General features: G+C 47.6%; 1 protein-coding gene across 2 annotated transcripts in view; it reads right to left on the bottom strand.

Annotated features, from left to right (window-relative positions):
- The window catches only part of SLC20A1 (solute carrier family 20 member 1), a 131,905-nt gene that overhangs the window by 61,319 nt on the left and 52,345 nt on the right, over positions 1-18,241 (bottom strand). For both annotated transcript variants that reach the window (XM_030201711.1, XM_030201710.1), the window contains exons 5-6: positions 13,092-13,188; positions 760-879 (exon numbers count right to left, since the gene is read on the bottom strand). In XM_030201711.1, coding sequence (XP_030057571.1) covers positions 760-879; positions 13,092-13,188 — 217 coding nt within the window. The remainder of the gene's footprint in view (positions 1-759; positions 880-13,091; positions 13,189-18,241) is intronic.

The following is an 18,241-nucleotide window of genomic DNA, read 5'->3' as shown; positions in this document are numbered from 1 at the left end:
TCACCACCTCTCAAAGGCCAAACCATAAGCCAGAAGAGATATGAATCCTCCATTTCTACTGGACTCTGTTTGAGCAAGGTGAGACCTCTGGCAAAGGAAGCAGATCATCCAACAGATGACACAGATCTGCATACCATGGTTTGTGCCCATACTATGCTAAGAAGCCACTGGAATCATTGAAGAGAAATCAGCTTTATGTATTTCCAATGAATGGCACCCTGAAGCAGAGCCAGTGCTCGAAACGTGATTGTGCTTCTTACTTTTTCAAGATGGGATGTTTTGTTTTATGGATACACAATATTTTTAAAATTGAATTACTGGATATTTTCATTTGGATCTGTGACTGAAGGTGCAGCTGGCAGTTTTCTTGTGAAATCATTTGTTAAACATTAACAAGCCTCTACTCTAAAAATCCCATTCATTAACTTTATAGTTTGGATATACTTAATTATTTGGAAGGGTGTTTTTGATCTTTGTTCATTTCAATATTTGAACATCTATAAAATCTAGCAAGGCATTTAAATGTGTCTTTTCTTTCTCATCCCATCTTCTGTCTTCTCCATGTCTCCCTACTCCAATCCACTCTCCCTCGTCTCTCCTCCACATTAATACTTAAAACTTTCACACCATTAAACGAATCATGTCAGCTATTCAGCATTAGAGAAACACCTTTTACAAGTGTTCACGCTATGCAGTACACCTTATTTAAAACCTTATAGCACTAGGTGTCAAAGTAAGAATCTAAAAGACATTACTTACGGTCAATCTTTTTTTTCATCCGAGGGCACACGATAAACCAGACGATAATGGCACATAGAACAGCACATCCCACCGAAATAAGGATAATACCCCACAGAGGAATTTTGTCAAAGCCCAGCACTAGGAAATAAAACAGCAAATCTGAAATTCCTAGGGCAACAGCCCCACATACAATGAAATCCAATGAAGCACCTGGACTATGGTTATTACTAGGTTTTAGGTGAGCTCAGTCTCACTAGCTAACTCAGGGCCCGCCTCCATAAACACATACAAACCCTCTTTTCATTAGCCTCTACTGCCCACAATCTGCATTACATTTCTAATCCATATATCAAGATAACCGTTTAAAAGAACACACATTCTATGACTTACCCATTTCACATCACCTCCAAGTCCCCTGTGTTCTTTTCATTCCCCAATTAAACTTCTACTTGAACTTCCAGTCCTCACCCTCTGAATTCTAGCTTGTTTTTCTGCCTAGTTATATACTAGGAACCCTGCTACCACCATGTATTTTTCTCCTTTTCTTACATACAGCCTACACATTGTATTTCATACGATTTAAAACGGATATATACTCACTATCCAGAGCATAACATGGTCTCCCCTACATTCAAGGGCTGATCTTCAGATGGCCATAAAGTGAATGATACATACCTGTAGCAGGTGTTCTCCGAGGACAGCAGGCTGATTGTTCTCACGACTGGGTGACGTCCGCAGCAGCCCCCACCAACCAGAAGAAGCTTCGCGGGCGGTCCGCACGCAGGGCACGCCCACCGCGCATGCGCGGCCGTCTTCTCGCCCGTGCGCGACCATTCCCGCCAGTTGAATGACAAGCAAAAATGATGAAAACGCAACTCCAAAGGGGAGGAGGGAGGGTAGGTGAGAACAATCAGCCTGCTGTCCTCGGAGAACACCTGCTACAGGTATGTATCATTCACTTTCTCCGAGAACAAGCAGGCTGCTTGTTCTCACGACTGGGGTATCCCTAGCTCTCAGGCTCACTCAAAACAAGAACCTAGGTCAATTGAACCTCGCAACGGCGAGGATACAACAGAAAATTGACCTACGAAGAACAACTAACAGAGTGCAGCCTGACCAGAATAAATGCGGGTCCTGGAGGGTGGAGTTGGATTTACACCCCAAACAGATTCTGCAGCACCGACTGCCCGAACCGACTGTCGCATCGGGTATCCTGCTGGAGGCAGTAATGTGGTGTGAATGTGTGGACAGATGACCACGTCGCAGCCTTGCAGATCTCTTCAATAGTGGCTGACTTCAAGTGGGCCACTGACGCTGCCATGGCTCTAACACTATGAGCTGTGACATGACCCTCAAGAGCCAGCCCAGCCTGGGCGTAAGTGAAGGAAATGCAATCTGCTAGCCAATTGGAGATTGCGTTTCCCGACAGCGACCCCTAGCCTGTTAGGGTCGAAAGAAACAAACAATTGGGCGGACTGTCTGTGGGGCTGTGTCTGCTCCAAGTAGAAGGCCAATGCTCTCTTGCAGTCCAATGTGTGCAACTGACGCTCAGCAGGGCGGGTATGCGGCCTGGGGAAGAATGTTGGCAAGACAATTGACTGGTTAAGATGGAACTCCGACACCACCTTCGGCAGGAACTTTGGGTGGGTGCGGAGCACTACTCTGTTGTGATGAAATTTGGTATATGGAGCATGAGCCACCAGGGCTTGAAGCTCACTGACCCTACGAGCTAAAGTAACTGCCACCAAGAAAATGACCTTCCAGGTCAAGTACTTCAGATGGCAGGTATTCAGTGGCTCAAAAGGAGGTTTCATCAGCTGGGTGAGGACGACGTTGAGATCCCATGACACTGCAGGAGGCTTGATAGGGGGCTTTGACAAAAGCAAGCTTCTCATGAATCGAACGACTAAAGGCTCTCCAGAGATGGCTTTACCTTCCACACGATAATGGTAAGCACTAATCGCACTAAGGTGATTCCTTACTGAGTTGGTCTTGAGGCCAGACTCTGATAAGTGCAGAAGGTATTCAAGCAGGTTCTGTGCAGGGCAAGAACGAGGTTCTAGGGCCTCTCACACCAAACGACAAACCTCCTCCACTTGAAAAAGTAACTCTTTTTAGTGGAATCCTTCCTAGAGGCAAGACACGGGAGACACCCTCAGACAGACCCAATGCAGCGAAATCTACGCCCTCAACATCCAGGCCGTGAGAGCCAGGACTGAAGGTTGGGGTGCAGCAACGCTCCGTCGTTCTGCGAAATGAGAGTCGGAAAACACTCCAATCTCCACGGTTCTTCTGAGGACAACTCCAGAAGAAGAGGGAACCAGATCTGACGGGGCCAAAAGGGCGCGATCTGAATCATGGTGCCGTGGTCTTGCTTGAGCTTCAGTAAGGTCTTCCCCACCAAAGGTATGGGAGGATAAGCATACAGGAGGCCGGTCCCCCAATGAAGGAGAAAGGCATCCGACGCTAGCCTGCCGTGTGTCTGAAGTCTGGAACAGAACAGAGGCAGCTTGTGGTTGGTCTGAGAGGCGAAAAGGTCCACCGAGGGGGTGCCCCACTCTCGGAAGATCTTGCGTACCACTCTGGAATGGAGCGACCACTCGTGCGGTTGCATGACTCTGCTCAGTCTGTCGGCCAGACTGTTGTTTACGCCTGCCAGGTACGTGGCTTGGAGGAGCATGCCGAACTGGCAAGCCCAACGCCACATCCCGACGGCTTCCTGACACAGGGGGCGAGATCCGGTGCCCCCCTGCTTGTTGACGTAATACATTGCAACCTGATTGTCTGTCCGAATTTGGATAATTTGACAGGACAGCCGATCTCTGAAAGCCTTCAGTGCGTTCCAGATCGCTCGGAGCTCCAGGAGGTTGATCTGAAGATCCTTTTCCTGGAGGGACCACAGTCCCTGGGTGTGAAGCCCATCGACATGAGCTCCCCACCCCAGGCGAGATGCATCCGTTGTCAGCACTTTCGTGGGCTGCGGAATTTGGAATGGACGTCCCAGGGTCAAATTGGTCCGAATGGTCCACCAGAGCAGTGAAGTGCGGCAACAGGTGGAGAGGCGGATGACATCTTCTAGATTGCCGGTGGCTTGAAACCACTGGGAAGCTAGGGTCCATTGAGCAGATCTCATGTGAAGAACAGCCATGGGAGTCACATGGACTGTGGAGGCCATATGACCCAGAAGTCTCAACATCTGCCGAGCTGTGACCTGCTGAGACGCTCTGGTCTGCGAAGCCAGGGACAGGAGGTTGTTGGCCCTCGCTTCGGGAAGGAAGGCCCGAGCCGTCTGGGTATTCAGCAGAGCTCCTATGAATTCCAGAGACTGTGTTGGCTGGAGATGGGACTTTGGGTAATTTATCACAAACCCCAGCAGCTCCAGAAGTTGAATAGTGCACTGCATAGACCGGAGGGCTCCCGCCTCCGAGGTGTTCTTGACCAGCCAATCGTCGAGATATGGGAACACGTGCACTCCCAGCTTGCGTAGATACGCCGCTACCACCACGAGGCACTTTGTAAACACTCATGGGGCAGAGGCGAGCCCAAAGGGCAGCACACAATACTGAAAGTGCCGTGCGCCCAGGCGGAATCTGAGATACTGTCTGTGAGCTGGCAGTATCGGGATGCGAGTGTATGCGTCCTTTAAATCCAGGGAACATAGCCAATCGTTTTTCTGAATCATTGGCAGAAGGGTGCCCAAGGAAAGCATCCTGAACTTTTCTTTGACCAGGAATTTGTTCAGGCCTCTCAGGTCTAGGATGGGACGCATCCCCCGTTTTCTTTTCCACAAGGAAGTACCTGGAATAGAATCCCTGCCCTTCCTGCCCGGGTGGTACGGGCTCGACCGCATTGGCGCTGAGAAGGGCGGAGAGTTCCTCTGCAAGTACCTGCTTGTGATGGGAGCTGAAGGATTGAGCTCCCGAAGGACAATTTGGTGGCAGGGAGGCCAAATTCAGGGCGTATCCGCACCGCACTATTTGGAGAACCCACTGGTCGGAGGTTATGAGAGGCCACCTTTGGTGAAAAAATTTTAACCTCCCTCTGACCGGCAGATCGTCCGGTACGGACACTTTGAGGGCGGCTATGTTCCCGTGGATCCAGTCAAAAGCCCGTCCCCGGCTTTTGCTGTAGAGGCGCAGGGGGCTGCTTAGGCACACGCTGTTGATGAGAACGAACGCGCTGGGGCTGTCCCTGTGCCTGACGAGGCCTTCGGGCCGGCTGGGTGTACCTACGCTTGGCAAAAGAATAGGGCACAGCCTGCCGGGCCCGGGAAAAACGTCCACCTGCTGAGGTGGATGCTGAAGGCGCCCGGTTTCCCGCTGATGCAGTTGGTCCACCAGCTGCTCGACCTTCTCACCAAAAATATTATCCCCCCGGCAAGGGACGTCGGCCAGTCTCTGCTGGGTGCGGTTGTCCAGGTCAGAGGCACGCAGCCATGAGAGCCTGCGCATCACTATACCCTGGGCCGCAGCACGAGATGCCACGTCACAGGTGTCATAGATACCCCTGGACAGGAACTTTCTGCACACCTTCAGCTGCCTGACCACCTCCTGAAAAGGCCTGGACTGCTCCGGCGGGAGCTTATCAACCAGGTCCGCCAGTTGCTTCACATTGTTCCGCATGTGGATGCTCGTGTAGAGCTGTTAAGATTGGATGTGGGTCACGAGCATGGAAGATTGGTAGGCCTTCCTCCCAAACGAGTCCAGAGTGCGAGACTCCCGCCCCGGGGGCGCCGAGGCGGTATCCCTCGAACTCCGTTCCCTCTTGAGAGCAGAATCCACGACCGCCGAGTCATGAGGCAATTGGGGCCACATTAACTCTGGGTCCGAGTGAATTCTGTACTGGAACTCTGCTTTCTTGGGGATGGTGGGATTAGATAACGGTCGCATCCAGTTCCGAAGCAGTGTCTCCTTAAGGACATTGTGCAACGGCACCGTGGAGGACTCTCTAGATGGTGATGGATAGTCGAGGACCTCGAGCATCTCAGCCCTCGGCTCATCCACAGAGACCACGGGGAAGGGAATGCAAATAGACATGTCCCTGACAAAGGAGAGGCTCTCAGGAGGCGAGAGCTTCCTCTCTGGTGAAGGCGTGGGGTCAGAAGGAAGGCCCACACACTCCTCTGAGGAGAAATATCTGGGGTCCTCCTCTTCCCCCCATGAGGCCTCTTCCTCGGTTTCGGACATAAGCTCATGCAGCTGAGTCCTCAACCGGGCCCGGCTCGACGTCGAGGCACCGAGGCCTCTGTGTCGTCGAGCGGTGGACTCCTGCGCCGGCGGGGACGAAGCTCCCTCCATCGATGGGGACTCCACCTGCGTGGCGGTCGAGACCGGCGCCGCAAGCGGCAGCGGTGTCGAAGGCCTCGGCACCGGGCTAGAGCTCGCCGGTGCCACAGTCAACGGCGCCGAGGGCGCAAGCACCCCCGGCGCCGGCACAGCCTGGCGCATCAGCCCTTCCAGGATCCCCGGAAGGATGGCTCGGAGGCACTCGTCCAGGCCCGCTGTCAGGGAAGACGGAGGGGGGGGGGGGGGGGGGGGCCGGTAGAGGCGTCGGTGCCGGAAGCTGCTCGGGTCCAGGAGACTGCACTGAAGTGCTGGGACCCTGACGCGTCGGTACCTCCACTACCGAGGGGGACCTTTCCTCTCGACGTGGACGCTTCGGCGTCTACTCCTCTCCGGCACCGAGGGCCGGGCGCACCGATGGGGACCGATGACGGTGCTTCTTCTGTTTTTTGCGGTGCCCGTCATCAGCGCCAGGTGGAACGGAGGAGGAGGAGGTCGATCCCCCTCTATCTCGAGGAGCCGGGTCGGACAGGGTTCGGTCCCGAGGGCCATGAGCAGAGGGAGTGACCGGGGCCGATTGCCCACGTGGCCTCTCACCCCTACCGTCACCGGAGGACCGGCGGGCCAACGGGACCTGTACTCCTGGGGTCGATGCCATCGATGCCGATTTCGCGGACATAGATACCGGTACCGAAGAACCGGCCGTCAATACCGATGCCGTCGAGGTCGAGGGGCCGGCGCAAGTTCCAAAAAGACGGTCCCGAAGAACTTGCCTCGCAACCTGAGTCCGTTTCCGGAGACCAAGACACAAAGAACACGACTTGATATTGTGCTCCGGCCCGAGGCACTGGAGGCACCAAGCGTGGGTGTCTGTCTGCGAGATAGGCCGGCCGCACCGACCACACTTCTTAAATCCACTCGGGACCTTCGAGGACATCGACGGAAAAATCGCGTCGGCGAAGTTAAAGTCGTCGATGGTGGCGGTAAATCACACCTCAAAAAATAAATCGACCGCACGCGACGCCCCCGCTAGAAAACGAGGGAAAAATTCAGCGCGTTTTCTTTTTTTTTTTTTTTTTTAAAGAAAGGAAAAAAGTTTTGAAGGCGCGCGGCAACAAAAAACAGAAAATTAGCAAAGATTTGCGGACAACGCGACGGTTTTCCGGGGCTGACTAAGAGAGAGCGGTGACGCACGACTCTCTCCAGCGCGGAAAAGAAAAGACTGGCGGGAACGGTCGCGCACGGGCGGGAAGACGGCCGCGCATGCGCGGTGGGCGTGCCCTGCGTGCGGACCGCCCGCGAAGCTTCTTCCGGTTGGTGGGGGCTGCCGCGGACGTCACCCAGTCGTGAGAACAAGCAGCCTGCTTGTCCTCGGAGAATAGTTTTTCCCATAGCTGTACATCTCTAGTTCTTCAGCTATATTTTTTTCTACCAATGCTTAATACTATGTTCTCTCCTACCTACTTCTCTCTACTCAATTTACATCCATATAATCTATCACGGGTGATGAAACTGGAACAGGAAGTGCTGCATTATAGACCACTGACAGGCCAAAAAAAAAAAAAAAAAACTTAACGTAAGTTAAATTATCTAGTTTAAGTGTATATATCTATATATTATATCTACTACTACTACTTAACATTTCTAGAGCGCTACTAGGGTTACGCAGCGCTGTACAATTTAACAAAGAGAGACAGTCCCTGCTCAAAGAGCTTACAATCTAATAGACAAGATATATCTAATAGACAAGATATCTAATAGAAGATATCCATCTATAGCTATACAAAATGGTCTTAAACACATTTTTGCATTAGCAATGCTAGTCAGGGAATACTAACATTCCCAGCATATTGCAGGGGTAAATACAGAAAGGAATACATCAAGGTAAGGGCACAGGATACTGTGCCTCTCTTACCTGGTGATTACATGAACAGCTCACAAGAGCATGTTTCACAGTTTTGACAAGCGAGCCTCTTAGATAAGAAATTTAAAAAATATTTTAAAAATTAAAAAAAAAGTATGCATTTCATTACTGGGATGTAAATTTTCAGTGCTTCTGGCAAGGGCTGATAGGGCTGTCTAGCAACATTTTAAACACGATAAATTTCCAATAAGCATATGCTACAGCGCTGTGTATGTCTAGTAGCGCTATACAAATGATTAGTAGTAGTAATATGCTACCCAGTTCATGGCTTTTTCTTAAACATCACAGAACCAGAATATTAACAAAAATATCATAGAACCTTTCATCTGTGAACCCATAAACCTAGATATTTTTATAGCAGGTGGGTGTTTACTAGATAATAAGCAGAAGAGGTCAAACCCCCAAACTCATTTTAAGTCATTTCCAATGAGGCAAGAGGAGTCAGGTACACCAAAGGAAACTTAATCTGTTAGGAGAGGGAGAGAAGAGAGCTGCTACTATGGCAACCCTGTAAGGTCAGTCAGCCTTCACTCTGGGCAGCTCTAGAAGGGATGCATCATTGGATACATTTTTTGTAGGTAGAAAAGGAGAATGAAAACCTTTAATTTATGAGAAAAGAACACCTAAAGGTTTTTGTTTTTTTTTAGAAAATTCACCGCTTTATTGAGTCCTTATTGTGACCCAATAAACTCCCCCTGCTCAAAAATCCTCAGATTTAAGGTGGAGTTTACAGCTATAACTCATGATTAAAGTTTGGGGGGGGCCAACTGAACAAACATTTGGAAAACTAAAAAATGTGAACACAAACAACTTTACACAAGCTGCCCTTCTAGGTGTTAATGGGTCTAAATGGGTTAGTTTTACATATCAAAATTACTAATCAGGGGATAACTCTTAATTCCAGAGTCACTTTTAATATCAACTACACAAAGACTCCAGTATTTTTTCTTTATCACAAAAACATTTTTTTGTATTGCAATGCCCGCTAACCTCACTAGCACTGCTACCTACTATTAAAACCTCACACATTTCACTCCTCCGCTCACCTGCATTTAATTTAAATACAAAACAGTTGATTTTACATCTTAAGCTACATACTTATACTGTTTCGTATTGTGCATACGTTTTGCCATGCTTATACATTATATCATACTCAAAATCAAAACTCAGTCCTGCCAGCAAAATAGTCCTTTTCCTACAAACGCCACGCCTTCCGTATGGACGCAGTAAAAATGTTTCCACATAAATGCTGGATGACTGTTCTTCATGGACAAACTCTGTATGTCCGTTAAACCTCCATTGGCTGTTCAAATACGCCACCTCCAGTCATTAATATGCATCACAATACAGGTGCTGTGTGCTCAGCCCTAAGGGAGTTTCAATCCGGCATGCAGCCACTGGAGGTGTAGAACAATTTTGATGGTGGTTCCTCCTGAGGAAGATTTGTGAAATGCAGTCCTGCATTGAGGAGCCGGCATAACATGAAACAGACATGGTGGACTGTTGAGTTAGTCACCGAGCACACAGCACCTGTATTGTGATGCATATTAATGACTGGAGATGGTGTATTTGAACAGCCAATGGAGGTTTAACGGACATACAGAGTTTGTCCATGAAGAACAGTCATCCAGCATTTATGTGGAAACATTTTTACTGCGTCCATGCGGAAGGCGTGGCGTTTGTAGGAAAAGGACTATTTTGCTGGCAGGACTGAGTTTTGATTATTTGAGTATGATATAATGTATAAGCATGGCAAAAACATATGCACAATACGAAACAGTATAAGTATGTAGTTTAAGATGTAAAATCAACTGTTTTGTATTTAAATTAAATACAGGTGTGCAAGGTGAGTGGAGGAGTGAATGTGTGAGGTTTTAATAGTAGGTAGCAGTGCTAGTGAGGTTAGCGGGCATTGCAATATAATAAAATGTTTTTGTGATAAAGAAAAAATACTGGAGTCTTTGTGTAGTTGTTAGTTTTACATATACCAGAAAAAGGGAAGCAAAAATCATAAAAATTGAACAGCAACAAAAGAAGGGTGGAGAGAAAACACACTACATAATGTACAATTTCAAACAGCCTTTATTTAAAATGACCCGACACTGTCACTGCAGTTTGGCTAAAAAGCCTTCACCAGGAGTCTAAAAAACACACAAAAAAAACTACTGTTCACAAAAAAACAAATACATTAAGAATAAATCAATATTTGATGAAAGTATATAAAGCGTATATAAAAAATGTGATTATGTAATTAAATAAATGAATAGAAAAATTGCAGATGGGTTAAAAATATGAACTCCTTAACGAAAAACCATACAACTGATGAAAGCTAAAAAAAGACTTGAGAAAAAGGGATGCAAATAATCAAACCATAAATAGATAAATTAAAACCAAGGACTAGGCAAAATAAACTAAAATAAGATCACAATATATACCAAAATAAAACTACAATTAATAAATGTTTTGTTTGTTTTATTACATTTGTACCCCGCGCTTTCCCACTCATGGCAGGCTCAATGCGGCAGGCAATGGAGGGTTAAGTGACTTGCCCAGAGTCACAAGGAGCTGCCTGTGCTGGGAATCAAACTCAGTTCCTCAGCTCCCCAGGACCAAAGTCCACCACCCTAACCACTAGGCCACTCCTTGATTAACACATTTGGTGCATGGTACACTTTAGGCGTGGCATTGAGGCTACAGCTCCTTACATCTTGTTTTGTTACATACATAAACTGGTTTTGCTGAACTTTTTAAACAACGTTTGAAGCTATGACCAGTCAGTCAGTCTTTATGTTCCTATGAGTATTATTCATTTATTGTAAGTAGTTTATCTTGGTTTATATTGTGATCTATTTTAGTTTATTTTGCCTAGTCTTTGGTTTTAAATTTATTTATGGTTATTTGCATCCTTTTTCCTCAGTCTTTTTATTTATTTTTTATTATTATTATTTTTAACTTTCATCAGTTGTAAGGTTTTTCATTTAGGAGTTCATATTTTACCCACCTACAGTTTTTCTATATTTTCATTTTTCAATTAATTTGTTTAATAGTCAAATTTTTTATGCGTATTTTATCTCCTTGTGGTGTTCCCCAAAGCTCTTTTTATATGAACGCCCTCTGTCAACTTTTGTTGAAATCTTGTGAGCTCATGTTGTCCTGTACAGATATATATTTTTTTCTTTTTATTTCCTGTTGGTCAGATTGTAGACTATTTCTTATAAAATCAACATTAATGGTTTAATTAAAAGAGCCTATTTCAAGTTAAAACAGCTACACTTGCTAAGATTTTACTTTTTAAGAAGATCACCAAGATCATTGTACAACTATTCTATCACTTTTACATTATGGAAACTCAAATTTGGGTTTGTCCTCCAAGCAACTTACTAGAATTCAAAATGATTCAGAATTCAGCCACTAGCCTTATCTTTTGAAAACATGGTTGGATCATACCTTTGTTGGAAACGCTGCATTGGTTGCCCGTAAGGACTTGGGTGATTTTTAAAGGCACTAGTTTTTGGAGGGTACTGGCCTGAAGGTGGATCTCAGTTGGTGACTTAAAAATCTAGGTCAGTCTCTAGAAGATGTAATTACTTGCTGTTAGCTTTTCCTTCAACAAAAAAATGTGGTTTAAAGCTGCTTTATCTTAATCATTTTGGGGGGGGGGGGGGGGGGGGGGGGGGGGGGGTTAGACTCCTGATTCAAGATTTTTTAGCCCAAAACACTGACTGCGGGTCATTTAAATAAAGGCCGTCTGGAATTGCACATCGTCTCATGTTCTCTCCATCCTTCTTTTTTGTTGTTAGTTTTACATATACCATAACAGGAAATGGAAACGAACCTCACTCTTATTCCAGTGAGAGGTTGCCAGTGACCTACAAACCAAGGAGGTTTTATGACAGGAGATCGCATGAGGTCAAAAAGTTGATGTCATCTTCCCTGCGCAGCCACCATATTGTGTGACCTCAAAACATTAGCAGATGCTACTGAAAATAGCGAACTTGTGAGGTTTATGACTGTCTAAATGTGTGGCTTTTGTTAAACCTATTTGGGTTGGGGGGGGGGGGGGGGGGGGGGAAGCCGTGCTCCCTCCATGGTGTGGGTACTCCGGAGCGGCCAAGTTGTTTTTGGATCCATGTGAGGCTCCATTTTTGTAGGGGCCAAGTTGTGGGGACTCCCAACAGCTCCAAAAGCAAGTCTGCTGATCCGGAGTGCCTGCACCTGTTGCGGGACCGTGGCGCAACCCCCCCCCCCCCCCCCCCCCCCCGGGTTACATATGGGAAGCTTTCAAACAAACAAAAAGCTGTCAAAAAAAAAAAGAAAAGAAAAGAAAACCACACACATAGGCAGTAAAATTTCACAACTTTGCTACTGTTTTCTATAGCATCTTTGAATGTTTTTTTTTTTGTGGGGGGGGGGGGGGGGTCACACAATATGGCGGCAAGCTCTGCCCACTGGCTTCAGCCCACAGAATGATCTAGATAGGCTCATGCTGTCCCCTGTCATAAAGCCTCCTTACTGCAAATATCCAAATCCTTACAGCAGTGGCACTTGAACGCAGCTGATAAACCAGAACATTCCTTACACTTCTAAATGTGTGTGTGTTGGGGAGGAAGAAACCACATACATCTGAATGTGTGCTGCCTGCCCCAACCACCACAAAATTCAACTTTCCAAAACAATTAGCTCACCCTATCAGTTTAATGTTTGGGATTGTATTGGAGGTCTTTGAAGGCAAAGAAAAGTTAAAAAAAGGACAATTTGTCAAAGCTCAGTTGGTAGCGGGGGGGTGGGGTAAGGAAGACAAAAAAAAAAAAAAAAAAAAAGGGACTCTTGAATGGTCACGATGCTCAATTCCAGTGGATCATCATGGGATGGAAAAAAAATATATTTTTCCTGTAGAAATGAAGAGGAAAGGTCTGTATAGATTTTAGTTTTTGCGCAGGCCTCTTGTCGGTTAACTATCTAAGTTAGAATTCTCAGCACACACTAGCCTGCAGCCTTCTGTAAGCGGCACAGGCAAGGAGCATCTAGAAGATTTCAGCCTGTAAGGTAAAAAGGGGTAAAATCATGCATTTAATGGAGGTTCAGTCAATTAACTAAAAAAAATAAAAATAAAAAAAGTTTAAAATGTTTTAAAATGTACTTACAAGGTGCACCAGTGAACATGATGGAAAATAGGTTGATTCCAATTGTGCAGGCATAAAAAACTGGTAAAGCTCGCAATCCATTAGGAACAGGATCCACCTACAAGAAAACCAGAACCATTTATGTAGGACCTACTATCTATATAAAACTTCCACGAGTCAAGTTCAATATATCAAAATATGAAAAGGTGCCTTTAAAGTAGCACAAAGAAAAAAAATAGTAAAATTATGTTTAACCTGATAATTTTCTTTCCTTTAACGCAGCAGATGAATCCAGGAACTAGTGGTTAAATCCGCCTACTAGCAGGTGGAGATAGAGATAAACAAACTAAAGGCAGTGATGTCAGACAGCCAGCTCCTTCCTCAGTTAGTATGTCATTCATAAGCATTTGCCAAGGCCAAAAATATGAAACCAACAACAACCAGAAACCATCCTCACTATGAAAAACAGAGAACCAAATAAGAACTTTGAAATAACTGCAACTTGATCCAGAAATCGGAATCCTTTCCGTGTTCCCATATCTGTCTGAACTCTGCAAAAACAGAACCCGGAAGGAAAAAATAGCCACACTGCGTGGAAAATGAAAAAAACGTCGGCTGAACTAAGGAGGGATCCTGGATTTATCTGCTGCGTTAAAGGAAAGAAAATCAGGTAAAACAATTTTACCTTCCTTGTCACTTGCAGCAGATTAATCCAGGAACTAGTGGGATGTACCCAAAGCATTCCTTAAGTAGGGTGGGAAGCCGACGCTCCCCGTGCCAACACTCCCGCCCCAAAACTCGCAACCTCCCGAGCAGACACGCCTAAGCCCGTAATGCTTCACAAAAGTATGACTGGACGCCTAAGCAGCCGCCTGACAAATCTCTTCCAGAGATAAGGCCGACGCCTCCGCCCAAGAAGCCGCCTGTGCCCAAGTAGAATGCGCCTTCAGGGCCACTGGAGACACCCGCCCTTGTAACAGATGGAAAAATGACTAACCTGATAATTTTCTTTCCTTTAGTCACAGCAGATGAATCCAGGAACTAATGGGTTGTATCCGCCTACCAGCAGGTGGAGATAGAGAACACTGAAAAAATGCAGTGACCCTGGACGTCCAGCTCCTCGCATCCTCAGTATACGAAACTTCCAAAGCAGAACGCAGAAGAAACACAATACAACATTAACTTTCCTCACAGAAAACAACCGCTCCCTGAACTGGAGCAAGAACATAAGCGAAGGAGGGACTTACTCAACTTCCTGCAAATAACCTCAAATATAAAATTCATCAAAATCTGTGCAAGAATCAAAGCATTTGAATCAAACAAAGGCAGACAGGGAGGGATTCTGGATTCATCTGCTGTGACTAAAGGAAAGAAAATTATCAGGTTAGTCATAATTTTTCCTTCCTTATCATCAACAGCAGATGAATCCAGGAACTGATCGGATGTATCAAAGCACTCCCTAACCCGGGTGGGGCTGCCACGAGAAAGAACCTGTGCCCCAAAATGTGCATCCTGTTGCGCTGCAACATTGAGCCGATAATGGCAAACAAAGGAAAGGTGAGAAGCGCAGGTGGCTGCACGACAGATCTCTTGAAGAGAAAAGACACCCGTTTCAGCCAACGAAGAAGCCACCGCGCACGTGGAATGCGCCTAAACACCTCCGGAGAGCTACCAGCCAAAAGGTAAGCAGAAAAGATGATTTCCTTAAACCAGCGAATTAAGGTTGCTTTAGACGCCGCACAACCGCGCCGCGGTCCTGCCAATAGAATGAAAAGATGATCAGAAGTCCTGAAATCATTCAACACCTGCAAGTATTGAAAGAGAGCCCTAAAGATGCAACTGTCCAAAGGATTCCGGAAAATCTTCCTGACGAAAAGGAGGAAGAAAAACTGGCTGATATGGAAGGCTGAAACAACCTTGGCCAAGAAAGAAAGCACAGTACGTACTGTAATACCTGAATCGGAGAACCGCAGAAAAGGATCCAGACAGGAAAGAGCCTGAAGCTCCGACACTCTACGTGCTGAAGCCATAGCCACCAAAAAAACAAACAAAAAAAAAAAAAAACGTTTTAAGAGTCAAATCCTTCTCCGAAGTGCGCTTGAGAAGTTCGAAAGGAGGTTTCTGCAGCGCTTTCAGAACAATCCCTAGATTCCAAGATGGACACGGCGACCGCAAAGGAGGGCGAAGATGTAAAGACACCCCCCCCCCCCCCCCCCCACAAACCGGCCAACATCCGGATGAGCAGCCAGAGAAAAACCTGCTACTCTGCCACAGAAACAAGCCAACGCCGCCACCTGAACCCGAAGGGAATTGTAAACAAGACCCTTCTGTAAGCCGTCCTGAAGAAATGCTAACAACTGCAAGACTGAAGCAAGCATCGGCGAAACAGACCCCGTTGCACACCACTTACTAGCCTGCAAAAGGGTAGCCCTTTAGAGGCCACGGTTGAGAGAGGGCATCCAGCCCTGCCGAAAAAAATCAACCTTGGCGTTTGCTCCTGACGCCATGAGATCTAACCGTGGAGTACCCCACTTGGCACAAATCTGAAGAAAAACCTCGTCTGCCAGTTCCCATTCCGCCGGGTCGACTTGATGCCAGCTGAGGAAATCCGCCTGAACGTTGTCTTGACCGGCAATATGAGCCGCCGACAACAGAAACAAGCGGCGCTCGGTCCAGTCGAGAATCTAGGCCGCCTCCGACGCTAGAGCTCTACACTGCGTACCCCCCTGCCAGTTGATGTAAGCCACCGCCGTCGTGTTGTCCGAAAGAACCCAGACAGCTTGACCCTCCAGAATCCAGCAGAAGGTAAGAAGAGCTAGAAAAAACGCTCTCAGTTCCAAGCGATTGACGGACCATGTCGCTTCTGTGGAGGACCACAGACCCTGAGCAAGGTGACCGAGACAGTGAGCCCCCCAATCCACTAAACTGGCATCCGTAAATACTAACCGCCATGACGAGAGAACTAGTGGCATCTCCCGGCACAACCTGTCGAAGGGAGCCACAGCAGTCTGCGCTGATACTCCAGCAAGATCGGGGACCACCGAGACAGCAGGGAACGCTGCAAGGGCCGCATATGCACCCTTGCCCAGGGAACCACTTACAGGGTGGCAGTCATCAATCCTAGAAGCTGAACATAATCCCAAGCACGAGGCCGCAACGTCCACAAGAGAAGCCGAACCTGATTTTGAAGCTTGAGATGCCAGTTGTCGGAAAGAAAGACCATGCCCAACGCCGTGTCGAAACGCACCCCCAAATACTCCAGAGACTGCGAGGGGGTCTGATGACTTTTGGAGAAATTGACCACCCAGCCCAGAATCTGAAGAAGAGCAATAGCTCTGGCTGTCGCGAGACGGCTCTCTGTCACCAAATCCGCCCGGATGAGCCAATCATCAAAATAGAAAGTGTCAGAGTTCATTCCTATTCGGAGGAAAGCGGCCACCACCACCACGACCTTGTAACAACTGAGAGGTGCTGTGGCCAGACCAAAGGGCAAGGCGCGAAACTGGAAATGCTGGCCTAACACTGCAAAACGCAGAAACCACTGATGCGGAGGCCAAATGGGGATATGCAAATACGTTTCCTTGAGGTCGAGCGAGGTGAGGAACTCTCCTGACTGCACTGCTGCAATGACCGAACTCAAAGGTTTCCATACGAAAATGTCAGACCTGAGGGCCTCGTTGACTATGCGCAAGTTGAGAATCGGTCTGAAAGACCCGCCCTTGCAGGGCACCACAAAATAAAATCGAATAGCAACCGCAGAAGCACTCGTCGGGGGGGGGGGGGGGGGGGGGGGGGACGGGAACTACTGCCCCAAGATCCAACAGACACTGCAACGTGTCTGACTGCTGCCCGCTTGGCGGCAGTGCCACAGCGGGACTCCACAAAAGCATCTCCGACCGGAGAAACAAACTCCGACTGGTACCTGGCTCTGATCAGATCGAGAACCCATTGATCTGACGTAATTTTGGCCCACTCCTCTACAAAAAGAGACAAACGCCCTCCTACAGATGGAACCGAGGAGTGGACCTGCGCCCCATCACTGTGCTGCACGTCCCTGGACTCCTTGCCGCTGAAGAATGTTTATCAGAACGAAATGAATTTCTGTGCTGGAAACAGGAGCGTTATGGAATACCAGAAGACTGTCCAGGACGGTATCTACGGGTCTCACAAAAGCGAGGCCTAGCAGAGGAGGAAGCGCTGAAGGAATTGGTCTTGGAAGACAGCCTAGGCCTGTCCTCCGGAAGACGCCGAGATCTAGAATCCCCAAGATCTTTAACAATCTTCCCCAAACAAAAGAGAACCCCGAAAAGGCAACCTCACCAGACGTTGCTTCGAGGCCATGTCAGCCACCCAATGACGGAGCCAAAGAAGCCACAGAGACGACACCGCCAAAGACATCTGCTTAGCCGATGCTCTAACCAAATCAAAGAGCATCAGTCAAGAAGGCCAAAGCCGACTTCATTCAAGGGGCCACCTCAGAAAGAGGAACTGAACCCTCCCGAAGGTTGCTCGACGGCCTTATGAAACCAAGAAAGCGAAGCTCGGGCTGCGTAAGAACTACAAACAGCAGCCCGAAGAGCCAAAGCTAAAACCTCAAAAGAGCATTTCAAGGAGAACTCCAGACACCTCTCTTGCATGCCCTTCAAGGCGACTCCTCCCTCCACAGGGAGAATAGTCTTTTTAGTAACAGCCGTTACTAGCGAGTCCACCTTAGGCAACCCAAAAAGAGCCAAATGAGCCTCTGGAACCAGGTAAACCCTGGCAACTTTCAAAGTGCCATCAGGCTCAGACCACTGAGCCGAAATAAGCTCTTGAATGGCGTTATGGACCGGGAAAGCCAGAGACTGCTTCCTAGTACTAGCCATCTTAGGATTAACCGAAGAAGCAAAATTCACCTCCAAATCCTCAATACTGAGAGACTGCAAGGCATCAGCAATTAAAGATGGGAGCTTATCCCTTTGGAAAATACAAACCACCTTAGGATCATCCAACTCCTGCAGCAAAATAGAAGACTCCTCCAGATCCTCACACCTCCCCCAAAAAGGAATGGGGAGGAGAACGAGGTGGGATAGAAGAGCCATCAGAAAAGGCAGACACCCGCCTGCGCTTGAATCCAAAGTGAGCACAGAGGCCGAAGACAACAGATGGCTAGCAGAACCCAGAGCCTCCGC

This window comes from Microcaecilia unicolor, chromosome 4, assembly GCF_901765095.1.
Source record: "Microcaecilia unicolor chromosome 4, aMicUni1.1, whole genome shotgun sequence".
Taxonomy (NCBI): Eukaryota; Metazoa; Chordata; class Amphibia; order Gymnophiona; family Siphonopidae; genus Microcaecilia; species Microcaecilia unicolor.
Note: the sequence above shows the minus strand (reverse complement) of the source record. Positions and strands in the feature narration are given on the sequence as shown.